The 15,767-nt window shown below is 58.6% G+C and overlaps 1 protein-coding gene across 3 annotated transcripts in view; it reads right to left on the bottom strand.

Annotated features, from left to right (window-relative positions):
* Window positions 1–1,966: 1,966 nt before the first annotated feature.
* The window catches only part of PHF21B (PHD finger protein 21B), an 83,153-nt gene continuing 69,352 nt past the window's right edge, over window positions 1,967–15,767 (bottom strand). For all 3 annotated transcript variants that reach the window (XM_041755090.1, XM_041755093.1, XM_041755092.1), the window contains 8 exons: window positions 13,570–13,621; window positions 12,394–12,470; window positions 11,070–11,124; window positions 10,094–10,116; window positions 7,936–8,094; window positions 6,398–6,473; window positions 5,963–6,066; window positions 1,967–4,031 (listed from right to left, as the gene is read on the bottom strand). In XM_041755090.1, coding sequence (XP_041611024.1) covers window positions 3,813–4,031; window positions 5,963–6,066; window positions 6,398–6,473; window positions 7,936–8,094; window positions 10,094–10,116; window positions 11,070–11,124; window positions 12,394–12,470; window positions 13,570–13,621 — 765 coding nt within the window. In that variant the 3' untranslated portion in view covers window positions 1,967–3,812. The remainder of the gene's footprint in view (window positions 4,032–5,962; window positions 6,067–6,397; window positions 6,474–7,935; window positions 8,095–10,093; window positions 10,117–11,069; window positions 11,125–12,393; window positions 12,471–13,569; window positions 13,622–15,767) is intronic.

Below are 15,767 nucleotides of genomic sequence, written 5' to 3'. Positions count from 1 at the left end.
GTGGCACGAGGCTGTGGTGGCACGTGGGCACGGGGTCCCCTCCGTGCTGGTGGTGGTGGCGGTGGTGCTGCTGCTACAGGAGGGACGACAGGTTTTCGTGCGCGTTGGGGGCCTTTCTGATGACCGAGCTGTCCCACGAGGGGTTTCCCCAGGAGGGAGGGAATTCTCATGTTTGGGAGCAGGGGTGGTATGGGGGTGCGTCCAGGTTTGGAGGGATTTCCTGCCATGTTGGGGTGCTGGACCCCCCTCTCCTGGCGCCGGCCTCTCTTGATGGGAGCAAGGAGGGCTGTCCTAGAATCACTGCGGGATGGGAGGGCAAGGACATGGTGCAGCTGGATGCACCCCCTCTGCAGCCGCGGGGGACCTGGCAGCCCTGCCTCTTCCCCGGCCTCAACGATCCCATCCCCCCCCCCAACCCTCCCTGGCTGAGTGGACCTGGCAGCTGGGATGGGAGCCAGGGAGCCGGGGAGCCGAGGGAGCAGGGCCCTGAACCACGAGGCAGGCGGCCCCAAGGCTGGCAGCTCTGTCCCAAAAGGCTCCCTCGTTTATTCCAGGAGTATTTACTGAGCACCTGCTGGTCGGTGCCAGGCACTCTGCTAGATGCTGGGAATCAGGAGCGAAACTGCCCAAGTTCCTGCCATTGTGGAGCAGATGGAACCAAAACGGTGAATCAGAAAGTTGCTGAGGTCTGAGGACTCTGACAACAGGGAAGGAGAGGAAGTGCCAGGTCTAATGAGGGTGGCTGGGGACAGCGGAACCGACAGGGGCTTGTGGTTAAGTTCCCAAGCAAGCGGGGAAGCCAGTCCGAGAGACGGCGGGGTGTGCCTGGTACGGACACAGCACATGCAAAGGCCCTGTGGCAGGAGCATGCCGAGTGGTTCCAGGTAGAACAGGGAGGCCGTGTGGCTGGAAGAGAGCGAGGGAAGTGGAGAGAGGCGGGAAGGGAAGTCAAAGGGGCCGAGAACGCAGGGACTGTGGCCTTGGACACTTGCTGCTGAGCCAGGTGAGCAGTGACAGCCGGGTTTTAGCAGAGGCACTGTCATACTGACCGCTGGGGTGGGGAGGAGCATGTGTTAACGCCACGGGGCCACGGCTGCGGTAGTTGAGGCCAGGTGGCAGCCTGAGACCACGGTGGTGCTGGCGATCCCCTCGGTAGCCGGGCAGGCTCAGCGTGCCCCCACCTGGATCTGCCACATGGGGTCACTACTGACCTTCCATCGGGCAGCTGCAGGGGGGCCGTGGGGGAGGGGCCGCCTGGGCGGAAAGGACCTGAAGGGGAGGAACAGGGAAGCTGAGGGGACCTTGACCCCAGGAGGAGCTGGCCGTGAGGCGCATGCAGGGCATCGCTGGGCTCTAGGTGCCCCCACCCCAAGTGCTGTGATTCTGGGCCAACCTGGAAGCAGCCCAGGACAGTCAGGGACCCCCGCCCACCCCTCCCGTGTCCCGGGGCTCCAGCGGGCTGGCCCCTAGCGTCAGATCCCCCCTTGGCCACACCCACGTCCAGAGGCGGGCCCCCCGCCCATGATGGGACCGCGTGTAGGCCTCTGAAGTGCCTGGAGCCAGGATGCAGGGGGTCTGGCGCCCCAGTTTGGCTGCTGTCCTGAAAGGCCAAGGACTAAACCCCAGGGTGGTTGCGGGGCCTCATGTGCAAAAAAATAAAGAATAAAAAAAAAAAGCAGGTGCTTGTCAAGCAGGAATGAGTGAGGGAGCAGTGTCCACAGCGCACAGCGCCCAGCCTGGTGGGTTTCTGCTGCTGGGGACCATCCACGGGCTTGCAGCAGGTGCACCTGCCACCTTGGGCTGGCGGGTGGGGGGGTGAGGGGGTGGGAGCAGCGGAGGGCACCCCTGAGCTCTCTCCTCCCTCCCTCCCAGGGGAGGGGCAGGACCTCACCCCCCCAAGTCCCACCTCCCCGCCCCGCGGACTCCCGGAGGCCCTCTCTGCTGAAGGCAAGGCAAGCCACGCGTCTTTGAAATCATCGAGTTTAATACATCGTACAGAAGGGAACTACATTGGCATATTTAAGACAAACACTTTTTTTTTTTCCTATCCTCACTATCCACTGGACGGTCCTCCTTGGTCCCAAACACTAAAGTCTCAAGACACGTCGGCAGCTAGCCCTCCCGGGTCCAACCTTTCATAGCCTCCCTTTACATTTTTTTTTTAATTTAATTGAGTCCATCCAAGAAAAACAAACCAACGAAAAGGAACCTGAAGACATTTACATCGCAAGCCACGCGGTAATGCATAATCGGCATCTAGAGTAACCAATATAGAAGACGTGTGTCTCACAGTTCACTTTGTTCATCAATAAAAGAATATAAAAATCTTGTTCAACCCAGTGGTAAGTGTATTAAAATAGATCTGTATCGTACAGCACAGTTTCTCCCGGAGTCGAGAAGATGACAGGAGGGACCATGGCAGTCTGCGGGATACTGGCCAACCTCCCTGCTCTGCACCTGTCTGCGTGCGTGCGCATGCGTGCCTGTGTCTGGGGCCGCGCATGCACACGTGCACGTGTGTTTAATGCAATTCGGCACCGTGTGATAGGCTGGGGTGGGAGCCCGGTGGCTTCCGGATGCTTGTCCCGTTGTGCTATGTCCCCTTGGGACTGGAGGAGCTGGTGGCGTGCATCCCACCCCGGGGACGCGGGAGCCCTTGTTACGACGACGCGTGTGCGCCCTCCGCTCTCACTCACTCGAGGAGACCACAAGAGCAGGGACTCCCGAGTCTCCGAAGGCCAAACACCCCCCACCCCGAGGCCACAGCCCCCTCTCCCTCCCCGCCCTCGCCCCCTCTTCTGAAAGAACCCTCTGGATCTCTCCAGTGTGGCAGGTCCCCCAGGAGGGGTTTTTGCATTTGTACCTTGCAGCAGAGGCTACTGGAAGCAGGAAAAGAAGTCGGCAAGCGTCCCCCCTCCCTCCCCTTCACATTAAATATCTTACAATAAAAACGCCATACAAAAATGTAAAGTTATTTTTTGGCATAGTGTCTGTACTGGCAAGAAAAGAGGAATGGAATACTTTAGCGGCTCTTCGAAAGGAGAAAAGAAAAGGCTTCGGTCGTTAAGTTGAAGGATTCAACCCCAAATAGAAAAACCTGCCAGACGCCTCCCCTGCAGGCCCGCGGCTCCATCCTGCCCCAAAAACTCCATGAGAAAAATACACCGGTGGCAAAGCGAGTCCAGAACGTGAGCCAAGGGAAGGAGGTGCGCGGTGCGGGCACTCCGAGGACTCGGGGACGGGGGGCACGCGGAGGCCCTGGCAGGTGGATGCTGGGTCCCTTCCCTGAGGGACCCGCCTCGCAGTTTCTTTCAAGTTCAACAGCTGTGACTCTTAATGCTAATAATACTGACAGACAGGGCCCGCGTTCCGGGAAGGCGCTGGAGCGCCCCGGCCTCGAGCCCCAGGGCCCCCGGGCCGGTGGGGTGCCGAGTCCTACCTAGTTTGCTACCCACTGCTCGTCCCAACTACCCCTACTACTCAGCTAGGTCTTCGGTTCCCGGCTCCCCTCCCAGCCTCCGCCCTGCTCTCTCCTAGGGGCAGCAGGGGGGCTGACTGTGCACCTGACCGTCACACGCCCACCTGGCTTCCTGGTGTCCCGTCCGGACGTGGAGAGCAGGACTCCATCCCCACCCGTCCTGGCTCTAGGACTTCCGCTCAGTTCCTTCTCCCTTCTTTCCTCTGTCTCTCTCGGTCTGATTTTATTTTTGTCTGAAATTCATAGTGTTTATGAATTAAGGCGGACAGAACCCTCAGGTCTGGTGAGCGGGGTCCCAGGAACCTTCCGTGGGTGTGAAGCTGGTCCCGCGGGGTCAGTTGTGCCCCTGGGGATGCTGGAGGGCAGAGTGCATGGCTGCTGCTGGGGGTTTGGTCCAGGGCCCGGCCAGCAGTGGGGCAGGGCTGGTGGTCGTCATGGTGACCTGGAGCATCTGCTCGCCCTGGATCAGTCTCAGGAGGGCCCGCAGGCGGTCCAAGGATGACTGGGTGCCCCTCTGCCGGGCCAGCAGGCTCGTCTTAAGCTCTAGGCATTTCTGTCGGGAGGAGACAGGGGCGGGGGGCATCTCAGAAACCCACCGTGCAGACATCCTGGGGCTGCCACCCTCTCAGCCCCCTCTCCCAATGCCCCTCCCCTCTTTTGGGCAGAGGCCTGAGAGGAACCAGCCCGAGGGCCTTAACGAAAACCAGGCAGCCACAAAAAATGGAATTGCTGCCAGACACACAGAACTTTGTTTTAGAAATTAGGCCTAGAAACGGAGGGCTTGGGCAGGAACGCGGAACATTCTTCCTCATAGAAATCAGGCCTACAGGGACACCCAGGTGGCTCCGTGGGTGAGCGTCTGCCTTCGGCTCAGGGCGTGAGCCCGTGGTCCCGGGATCGAGTCCTGCATCGGGCTCCCTGCATGGAGCCTGCTTCTCCCCTGCCTCTGCCTCTGTCTCTCTCTCTGTATCTCTCTTGAATAAATAAATAAATTAAAAAAAAATCAGGCCTACAAATGGCAGGCCTAGGCAGGAGTGCAGAACATTCTTCCTCGTGGCTATGCTGCTACCTCACTGACCAGATCATTCCTCCTCCAGCTGGAGGAAGCCGGGAGCCAGTTCTGGCTCACCCACAGCCGGGGGCCAGCTCTCCTGCCTGCCGTGCTCTTGTCTTTTGGTTGGCTTTGTACACATCGTGGCAGTGCATGTAAGCAGTCGGGACGGCGACCCACGCTGGAGTGCAGGCCGCTTGCTGCTCAGGGAAATCACTTAACTCCCTGGGACTCCATCCCTACTCCGAGACGGGAATAATCACAGAGCCTTCTCTTGAGTTATTCAGAGGATTAAGTGAGATGGTATGTTTAAAGAGTTTCACTACAGCCCGGCATTGCCCTTACCATCACCATTACCACCACCCTCACCACCATCACCACCACCACCACCATCACCACCTCATCATGACCATCACCATCACCACTATCATCACACCATCATGACCATCATGGCCATCATCACTACCATCACCACCATCACTGATACCATCATCACCAACATCACCACCACCATCACCATCACCGTCACCACCACCATCATCACCACCATCACCACTATCATCACACCATCATGACCATCATGGGCATCATCACTACCATCACCACCATCACGGATACCATCATCACCAACATCACCACCATCACCGTCACCGTCACCACCACCATCATCACCACCATCACCACTACTATCACAACATCATGACCATCAACACTGGCACCATCATTACCACCATCACCACTATCATCACACCATCATGACCATCAGGGGCATCATCACTACCATCACCACCATCACTGATACCATCATCACCAACATCACCACCACCATCACCGTCACCGTCACCACCACCATCATCACCACCATCACCACTATTATCACACCATCATGACCATCACCACTGGCACCATCATTACCACCAACATCACCACCATCATCATCACCACCATCATGACCATCACCACTGGCACCATCACCACCACCACCACCACCACCACCACCACCACCACCATGACCAGCACCACTGGCACCATCATTACCATGACCAGGACCATCACCACCACAACCACCATCATCACACCATCATGACCATCACCACTGGCACCACCATCAGCACCACCTCCACCACCACCACTAGCACCACCACCACACTACAGAAGAGAAATCATGTTCATTTTACACAAAAAGAAACTGCGTTTCAGAGACACGGCTTTGCCAAAGACGAAGAGCTAAGTAGGAGCAGAGCTAGGTACTCAGTTGCTTGATAACTATTTCTTGAATAGATCACAGAGCTGCATTCTCCACCTCCTGACTCTCTGAGTGATGTTGGTGAGTCTGTCTTCTCCTGGGGCCTCAGTGACAGGACAGTGAAGCTCTGGATCTACATCTTGGGGCTCTGAGTGCCCCAGCCTCCTGCCCCCCACTCCCAGCGCACCTTCACGGCCGAGGCCAGGCGCCGGTCCCGCTCCTCCAGCTGCTGGTGCTCGCTTTGTAGCTCACTGCCTCTCTGTAGCAGCTTCTGCTTCTCCTCTTCCTTGACTGGCAAAGAGAAGGCCAGGTAAGCAAGCAAGGTAAGCAAAAAGGCTGGCCCGTGGGTGACTGGGAAAAGCAGAAAGAACCCGAGGTCTATGCCTCCAGGCCATCCTGGCCATGTCCTCCTGCAGAAGCTGGTGGCCCTGGCTGCATACACAAGGGACCAGAAATGACATCCTCCACAGCCCCTGCCCTGCACACAGGACCAGTCACGGGGTCCCTCTTTGCAGAGCTCTGGCTAGGTGCAGCTTCAAACGGGTCCAGAGTGAGTCCAGAGGACGGGGTTGGGGTTGGGAGAAGGGAGTAGGTGCTTCTCCACATCCCAAGGCTGTCTTACCCGTCTTGTGGGTGACGTACGAGTGCACGATGGCCAGCATTCCGGTCCAGGGCACACCATCGTCTTTCTTTAAGGCCTAGAGGGCGGATGGGGAGATGAACAAGCAGGCAGGCCAGAGCAACCCCAGGGGGAGGCCCAAGCTCTCTGAGCTCTAGGGTCCTCAACTGTGATGGGATGGGGCCACCCCTGCGTCGTTGGGGGCTGCCTCACAGAGCTCTGCCTCACAGAGCTCCCTGAGGGCAGGAACCTGCTTCTACCCAGGGCTCCCAAAAAAGTGCTGGTTGGAGGAGGGTCCATTCCTTCTTGACTGAGTGCATACATGAATGACCGCCTGTCTTCTTCCCTTGTCCTGGGGACCTGAGGGCAGCCCCAGGCACGCCAGGGCCGAACCGAGGGCCCAGGGAGGCCCCACCATCGTGCTGAAGTGGGGAAGGGAATCTTGTTCCGTCTTCCCTCAAAGTGCTGTGACCCCTGGGGCAGTCACAGTACAGGGGCTGGTGGCCCCCACAGGAGACTGTGACATATGGCCCACTGTACCCACCCTCTCCCTAGGTCCCCGGGATGATGCGAACCCACGAGAATCAGTGTTTTCTGAAATTAAGATGATTTCTCTATGATTTTTATGAGTAATACATATACATTATATAGTGAAACATCTTTCACCAAAAAAAAAAAAAAAAAAAGCATTGCTACTTCCCAAACTGAGTCTAACACTTGGAAGGATGTCCCCTGGTGTTTTTTTATTCAACCTGCAGCTTTTCTTGGGGAGCCGATAATTAAACTATACAACCACTATAAAGTCTGGTGTTTTCATTTAAAAAAACAACTTAGTTCCATATAAAGAACAAATCCCAAAGAATCACAAAATCTTGGCCAAGATCGTTTTCAATGTCCACATATCGCACTCGGTGCACACGCTGGAATTTATTTCATGGTCTCCTAAGTGCTGCGAGGTAGCTGTATATGTTCCTGTACAAATAAGGGACGGGAGGCTTCTTCGTACACAGAGTTTTATCCGCATTTGGATTATTCGAGACTACATTCCCCAAAGCTAGATTCTGCATTGACAAGGTACACAGGTTTCTAAGGCTCCTGATAAAATCCTACAATGTGAAGAGCGTCTGCCTCCCCGCATCATCACCAGAAGGGAGGGTTACTGTTTTCTCAAACTGGCTTGGTTTTGTGTGTTGGCAGGGAGATGGAACACATCAGGCAGCACGGTTTTTGCGGTTTGCGATGTTAGTCCAGGTCTCCCCAGGGGGCCTTTGGGGTTCAGAGGTGGTCGGTGGGTCAGAGCTGTAGAGGGACCTCTGCTCAGTCACGGCCCGTGGGCCTCAGCTGCCTGTGTCTAGATGGCCACAAGGGGGGCGCTGCTGAAACCCTACAGTGCCCGGGCCAGCCCAGCAGACCATCCAGCCTCTGAAATGAGGTTTGGGCCGCCCCCCGAGCTGTGCTGGGGGCGGAGGGTCCCTTGGGGCAGGGAGAGAGTCAGGGTGCGGGGGGGAGGGCCCACTGCCCGGCAGCACGGCCTCCCCTACCTTCTGCTGGCACTTGGGGCACAGCCACACGCCCTTGGGCGCCGTCTTGAGGGGCGGGTCCAGGCAGCCCAGGTGGTAGGCCCCCGGGCAGGTGCCGCAGGGCTGCAGGTCGGACCCTCGCTTGCACGCGGCGCAGTGCTCATCGTGGGTGATCTCACTCTGAAAGAGAAGGGAGGGCGGGAGGTGGGTCGGCAGGGCCGGGAGGGAGCGGGGGGCCCTCCCGGACAGCTGCCACCCTGACCTGCTCGTGCTCCACTGTTTCTCAGCAGCTCTGGGAGGGGGAGGGATGAACCCGGGAACCGGGGGGACGAGCAGCTGCCTGGCAGGTGGACTCGGGGGCACCACCTGGGCAATGTTCACCAGGGCCGGGGTGCGGCCCGGCTGAGACTGGGACACGGGGTGTGGGTGGTGGCCTAGGAAACAGGTCCTAGGAAACTGGTCTTAGGAAACAGGTCCCCCGGGGCCCCCACGGGGCCACATCCCAGCGGGGCCCCCGGCCAGTGCCCCCAAAGCCTCCCTCCACACGCTCTTCAGGCACACGCGGCCTTGGGAGGCCCAGGGTCACGGTCCTCTCCTGTCCTCCTGACGGCACCTTGGTCTAACCGGGCATCTCCCAACACCCCAGTGGGTCACTGCACTCCTCTGAAGCCACGCCACGGCTGCAATGTGAGCTAATGACACCTGCCCCACAGGATGCTGGGAAGATGAACAGTGAAGATGAATTGTGCACGAAGCACAATCCGTGAAGGATCCAGGCAAGGAGGAGCTGATTCTTTCCACAGGATAAAGGAACCTCAAATGTCCCTTGTACGGTCACCCACCCCTTTGTTTGCTCAGCTCCTACTTGCACACCTGCAGGGACGGGGAGCTCACTACCTTTCCAGCCAACCTGCTGCACTGTGGACAGCCCTGACTGGGAGACAGAGGAGCCTCTCATAACCCCTTGCCCCCCTGGCCTGCAAGGTCTGAGCAGTTTCCCACCATCCACGAGAACACCTTCTCCAGGTGCATGATGATGTCTGTTCTCTACCCGCGTGTCAGCAGCATCCTCTGACGTCAGAGTGGTGAAGGGCCAGAGGGTTCCCATCCGGAATGACCCAGGCCACGAGGACGGTGGACCCCAAGCCACCCCTGGCGGAGGGGGCCGCAGCCCGAGATGAGGCCTAAGAGACCTGCGGTCACCTCCCATGTCAGTGCAAGAGCCCAGGGAGGGTGAGCCACTGGCCCGGGATCGCTCAGAGAGCTGGGGGCGGGAGCACGACCAGCATCAGGGGCTCCTGCCTCGAAGCCGATGCCCCTCTGGGACTGGGGTCTGCGGAAGTGGGACTCTGCTCGAGGCACGTCCTGTGCCCGTGTGGCTTGGGTGGCTTGTGCGCAGGTGGCTGGGGGTGAGCGTGGGGGCCACCAAAACCGACCTGTGACACTACACGGTTCTGGTGGCAGAAAGCACAGTGTAACCAGAGTTTATGCCCAGCCCCGGCTGCTGCTTGGGGGCCTGGCCATTATGGGCGTGCGGGGGCTAGAAGGTGCTTTTAGAATTAGATCCAAAACTTTTTTGAAAAATGAGGTCACGAGGCGCCTGGGGGCTCAGTCGGTGAAGCGTCTCCCTCCAGCTCAGGGTCCTGGGGTCGAGCCCCATGTGGGGCTCCCTGCTCAGTACAGGGTCTGCTTCTCCCTCTGCCTCTGCCTCCCTCACCCCCACTTGCACGCTCTCTCTCACTTGCTCAAATAAATACACAAAATCCTAAAAACTGAGGTCACGACCAGCCCGTGTCCTGGGAAGGAAGTGGCCGACGTCGTAGAGGATCCCAGAAATGCAATCCTGCGGGGTGAGACCCTGAGGATTACTAGGTCTGACCCTCACCAGGTGGGCAACAGGGCCTGAGACAGCCAGCTCCGCCTGGGCTCCCACAGCAGAGCTCGGCCGCCAGCGCCTCCTCCTGGGCCTTGGCTCCCGGGTCCCTGCATCCCCAGGAGTGTGGAGAGAGCTCGTGCTTGACCCCATGGGCTGGGCCCGTGGGGATGCCCAGCCTTGCCTGGCAGGCTGCGCCACGGAGCCCGAAGGCCCTCTGCTCCCCCCGCCCCTGCCAGGAGCACCAGTACCTGCACCATGGAGAGCACACCCCGCCCCCCAGGTGTGCAGGGAGGGGGCACCTACCTTCCAGCAGGGGTCCTCATTGGCTAGCACGGGGAAGAAGGGCGGAGAACACGTTAGTGGGCGCTGAGGAGCACCAACCAGGAGTGGAGGCCACGAGGCCCGGTGTGGCAGGGGTTCCCACCCGGGGCATGACGGGAGCATCACAGGCCCCGGGATACCTGGTCTTCACCGGGGCATCACAGGAGCATCACAGGCCCCCGGACACCCTGTTCTCACCAGGGGCATCATGGGAGCATCACAGGCCCTGGGACACCCTGTTCCCACCCAGGACATCACGGGAGCATCACTGGCCCCGGGACACCCTGTTCCCACCCGGGGCATTACAGGAGCATCCGAGGCCCCGGGACACCCTGTTCTCACCAGGAGCAAGATGGGAGCATCAGAGGCCCCCGGACACGCTGTTCTCACCAGGGGCATCATGGAAGGAGGGATCTCTGCCCTGGTCATGGCCAGGACCCACCGTGGCACGGCAGGGAGCTGCCCAGAGGGGGCATCATTCTAGGATTTCTCAGAGAAACTTATTTTCGACTGTGGTTTTTGTTTGTTTTGTCTGTAACCCAGTTCCAGTAAGTGACGCCAAACCACTCAAAACAATGATCGCACAAAGCAAACGGTCTTCCTTGCCGTCACCGGGTCAGAGCTGTCCGCAGGTTACACCGCCCAATGGGAAGGACGGAAATGCTGGGCAGGTGACAACGTGCTGCCACGTCCAGCCCTCGTGTCGCTATCCCAGCTCTGAGCCCCGGGTCTGAGACACCTGCCACATGGTGCATCCTCCCCAGAGGAGATGTCGGGGCAAAGGAGGCCGCGGGGGCTGGGAGGCACCATCCCCCAGAAAGCAACTCCGTCCCCGCCGTGGCCGGGCCAGGGCCAGGCCAGCCGCACGCAGGCCGGGAGCGGAGGGCCACCCAGGCCGACCCGGCCCCGGGCCCCAGAGCAGCCCTGGCCGCAGAAGCCACAGCCCCGTGGTGCTTACCTCTCGCTGTGAGGAACAGGGGGGTGTTGAGATAGTTGGACGCCAGCCGTTTCCTCTGTAGGGGACCGGAAGCAAAACAAAGCCATGTCACGTGGAGCCCTCCTTGACCACACGGCTCCTGCCCAAGGCGCCCCCGGGACAGGCCCCCACCCAGGGGACGCAGGGCAGGGGGGCGGCGGGGAGTCAGCACCCAGCCTCCCACGAGGGAGGCTTGGGATCCACCGCTGCCCCCCACCCTGTGGGTACGTCCGCCTCTTTCAGGAAGGATGCGTCAGAGACCCCAGATCAGGTTTCTGGTACATTCTAAAAGGGGGCTTGAGGCACAGCCCAGCCTGTCAGACCACAGCTGGGCATGGCTGTGCTGGGGCGGGAAGACGGATGACTGACTATACCCGCCTCTCTCGGGGCGGCCGGGCTGCTCTGGGGCCTATGCTGTGTCCAGGGTGAAGGGTCACGGCTGTGGGCGGACTCTGGACTTGTGCATCAGATCATCCGGGCCCGGCCCCGGGCTTTGGACCCCAAGGTGTAGCTCTGCGCCCAGAGCGCCGGGTGGTTTCAGCAGCGAGCACGCAGAGGGCACTGGGCCCTGTCGTTGGTGACATTCTTACAGAAGGGCCACGGTGCTGGGGACACCCGTCTCGGGGAACAGGCGCGCCCAGGAAACCAAGCAGGAAGGTCTCGGGTATCGGGATGGACACTTGGGGCGTGTCCTCTGTGGGGACAGAGGGATCTCGCCCGGCGCGGTGATCACCCGGGTTCGGGGAGCCCCCACCCCCCATGCCAGCCGCCCCCTCCCTCTGCTTATAGCTTTCCCAGCAGAGGACACGCCCCAAGTGTCCATCCCGATACCCGAGACCTTCCTGCTTGGTTTCCTGGTCCGTTTCATGAGCCACGGACTCGGGACAACGGCGCAGACTGGTCACTGCCATGGGAGGCGAGGGCAGCGGCCCCCTGAGGACCCTGCAGGCCCCTGGGGACACGGCTCGGCTGCACAGAGCTGCCCCATGCGTCGGACCTCACGGCCCTAAAAAGAAACTGCTTCCGTGCTGGAGGACGATTCTGGGATTGCTCCCGGCGTCTGTGACAGGCGCCAGGCCTGATCATCGGGGCGACGCTTCCTGAAGCCGGCCGCACCCCGCACCCAAGCCATGCTCCCCCCTGCAGCCTGAGTGAGGAACGCAAGGATGTGCGGGTCTCCTGTGTCTGTTCCCCGATGTTATTTGCCATCACGCCCTGAACTCCACTCCCCGGGGAAGGTGGGGCAGGTGGGGGGGCCAGCCCGGGGGAGCCTCCCCACCCAGGTGCAGACCCGCGGGCCCCTCACCTCGGTCTCCAGGAGGCCGCTGTAGGCAGGATTGGCTGTGCTTCTTCTCTTCCGCTCTTGGCGTTTGCTCTGGATTTCTGGAAAGGCCCAGACACAGCAGTTACCGGTTCCACCCTGTCCCGGGAACCCCGAGCTCTTCCTCTGCGAGGCCCGGCTGTCCCCGTCCCCTCCTGCCCAGCATCCCCGCCCCAGAGCGGCCCCTGAATCGCTCACTCCGAGGCAGACTGAGGTGCTGGCTGCAGGCCGGAGAGTGGCGGGGACCCACTCTCACCACGGGCTTCCCCATGTGCCATCATCCCGCCCAGCCCGTCTCCCGTGGGCTGCCTGCTGGCTACGCGCACCTGTGAGGACCAGGTACACCTACCGCTAAGGTAGCCTCTGCCCACACGAACGGTCCCCCCTCTGCCTTCTTTCAGCTTTGCCTGCCGGGGGGAACCTGTGACCGGTTTCCCTGGCGCAGCTGTTTTGACATTTTTTTTTTTCCTAACTTGTCTTCTGGACCTAATTTCTCCTTCCAGATCCTTGCCGCCTCGTGCGTGTTCCACGTAAGGCACCCCAGAGCCTGCCGTGGAGGCAGGGTCCGCATAAATAAATGTCGAGGGTTTCACGGGCTGGGGGAGAATTTTTACAAGGAGGGTGATTTGTAAAAATCGTCATGACAGTCACGAGCGTATCAACAGAGCTTTTTCGTCTCGGCGCTCATGGCAACGCTGCTAAGTTTCAAGGTGTCGTTCTCTCCTCGTGTGGCGCAAGAGGAGACCACGGTTCAGGGTGGAGGGAGCTTGCCCGAGGTCACCCAGCTCTAAGCAGCATGATGGGGACTCAATCACAGACTTTCTGATGTGACTGGGAGGGCCCAAGCCTGAGTGGTTAGCAAGTGGCAGGGCTGGGCTGTCACTCCAGCGTCCGCCCCCCAGTCCCTTCACTGTGCCGCGTGCCACAGGGGAGCAGGGGACCCCCGCGGTGCCTCCGCTGAGACCAGAAAGTGCCATGGTGGGCTCGGTGTGGACAGCCACGAAGCCAGGGAGAGAGCAGGGCGGCTTTCTTGGTGTTTTGCTGACAGCCTCTGACACTTGGGACAGACGCCCCAGAAGGCGGCTCACTTGTGGGCACTGCCCTCCCCCGGCCACCACCCCGTGGCCACCACCCCAAGCCTGCCACTGCGCGCGTCCTTACCTTCCAAGTGTTCCGTGGTGACCAGGCCTAGAGCTACCATGAAGGCGATTTTCTGAGGGAAGGAAACAGAGAAGTGTTAACACCGCTGTGCACGTCCATTCATTCATTCATCCATTCAGGCAAAAAGTGTTTGCTGAGCACCTACTCATGGGGCCGGCTTCTCTCTTTCGGGTTTCCTTAGTTTTTACCTACTGTCTGTTCTCTGTCCCAGGACCCCCACCCAGGACCCCACCCTGCACCTAGGTGCTGTGTCTCCTTAGCTCCCGGGGGCTGTGCAAGACTCGCAGGCTCTCCTTGGTGGTGGTGACCTTGACACTTTTGAGCTTGGGCTGGTCAGGTGCTCTGTGGGATGCCCCTCTGCCGCGATCTGATGGCTCTTGTGATTAGACCGGATCATGGGCTTGCGGGAGGAAGACCACAGAGGTGGCGTGCCCTTCCCAGCCCGCGTCTCCATCTCCGGGGATGCGTGTTATCAAGGGGACTCATCACACTGATGATACCTGGCGGGGGCGCCAGGGGGTCAGACGCCTCCATCGCAAAATCCCTCTTTCCCCATCCAGTCCACACTGTCCTCATCAACTGGCCGTGCACCACCCCCACGTAAGGAGCTGGGAATTATGCCTTTTTTGGCCATGGAGACTAAAAAAAGAACTTCTGCGTAGGAGAATTTATCATTTTTCTTTCTCAGTGTTTCGATTTTTGAACCTTAGCTCTACAGACTCAGGTTATAAAGCAAGTCACTAATGTCTTGACTGGTTATATATTTTCTTTTTTTTAAATATTTTATTTAAAAATATTTTATTTATTTATCCATAGACACACACAGAGAGAGAGGCCAAGACACAGGCAGAGGGAGAAGCAGGCTCCATGCAGGGTGCCTGATGTGGACTCGATCCCAGGTCTCCAGGACCACACCCCAGGCTGCAGGCGGCGCCAAACCGCTGCGCCACCGGGGCTGCCCTTAAAGATTTTATTTATTTATTCATGAGAGACACAGAGAGAGGCAGAGACACAGGCAGAGGGAGAAGCAGGCTCCCTGCGGGGAACGTGATGCAGGACTCAATCCCAGGACCCCAGGATCACGCCCTGAGCCCAAGGCAGATGCTCAACCGCTGAGCCACCCAGGCATCCCAAACTAATGTTTTATTTTAGTACCTGTAATTTCACCGCTTAATTTATTTATTTGAGATTATTATTACTTTTAAGCAGGCTCCATGTCTCACGTGGAGCTTGGACTCATCAGGACCCTGACACCTAGAGTTGTGTGCTGTACCGACTGAGCCAGTCGGGCGCCCTGCAGTGTTTACATTTATTTATTTATTTTTAAAGATTTTATTTATTTACTCATGAGAGAGACACACACACACAGAGAGAGAGAGAGAGAGAGAGAGAGGCAGAGACACAGGCAGAGGGAGAAGCAGGCTCCATGCAGGGAGCCTGACGTGGGACTCGATCCCAGGTCTCCAGGATCAGGCCCTGGGCTGAAGGCAGCGCTAAACCGTTGAGCCACCTGGGCTGCCCTGCTGTTTACATTTAAATTTTGACCCACTTGGAATTTGCCCTGGTGGACATGGTGTGAAGTAGAGATTGCTTTTATTCCATATGGCTACGTCTCGTTTGTTCCAATTTCATTTATTGGAAATTCCATTGTTCCACTTTTCGCTGGTTCAAGGAGCCCCTTTAATCGTATAGTAAATTATCACGTGCACATGTGGTCGTTTTCTGTGTCTCTTCATCCATTCCTACCTGCGTGGGACCTATGGTGGCGCCGGTGGGGTCATAGCCTTCCCTTTTCTTCTTGCTCAGCATTTCCCTGGCTCCTCTTGCTTATGGTGTCATGTGAAATTTGGAAACCATGAAGGAGACGGAGGTATATTTACTGGGATGATGTTAAGGTGATAAATTAACTCAGGGCATAACGACGACTTTGTGATATAAAATTTTCCTCTCCAAAACCGTGGTGCGCCTCTCTGTTCTGCCTTTGGGGGTTTCGAACTTACCCTCCAGTGGGTATTGACTGTTGCCAGTATGTTTATTCCTAGATTTTTTTTAAAAAGATTTTATTCATGAGAGACAGAGAGAGAGAGAGAGGCAGAGACACAGGCAGAGGGAGAAGCAGGAAGCCCGATGTATATAGGACTCGATCCTGGGACTCCACGATCATGCCTTGGGCCGAAGGCAGGTGCTAAATCGCTGAG

Source organism: Vulpes lagopus, chromosome 5, assembly GCF_018345385.1.
Source record: "Vulpes lagopus strain Blue_001 chromosome 5, ASM1834538v1, whole genome shotgun sequence".
In the NCBI taxonomy this organism is placed as follows: domain Eukaryota; kingdom Metazoa; phylum Chordata; class Mammalia; order Carnivora; family Canidae; genus Vulpes; species Vulpes lagopus.
This window is presented reverse-complemented; position numbering and strand designations above follow the sequence as displayed.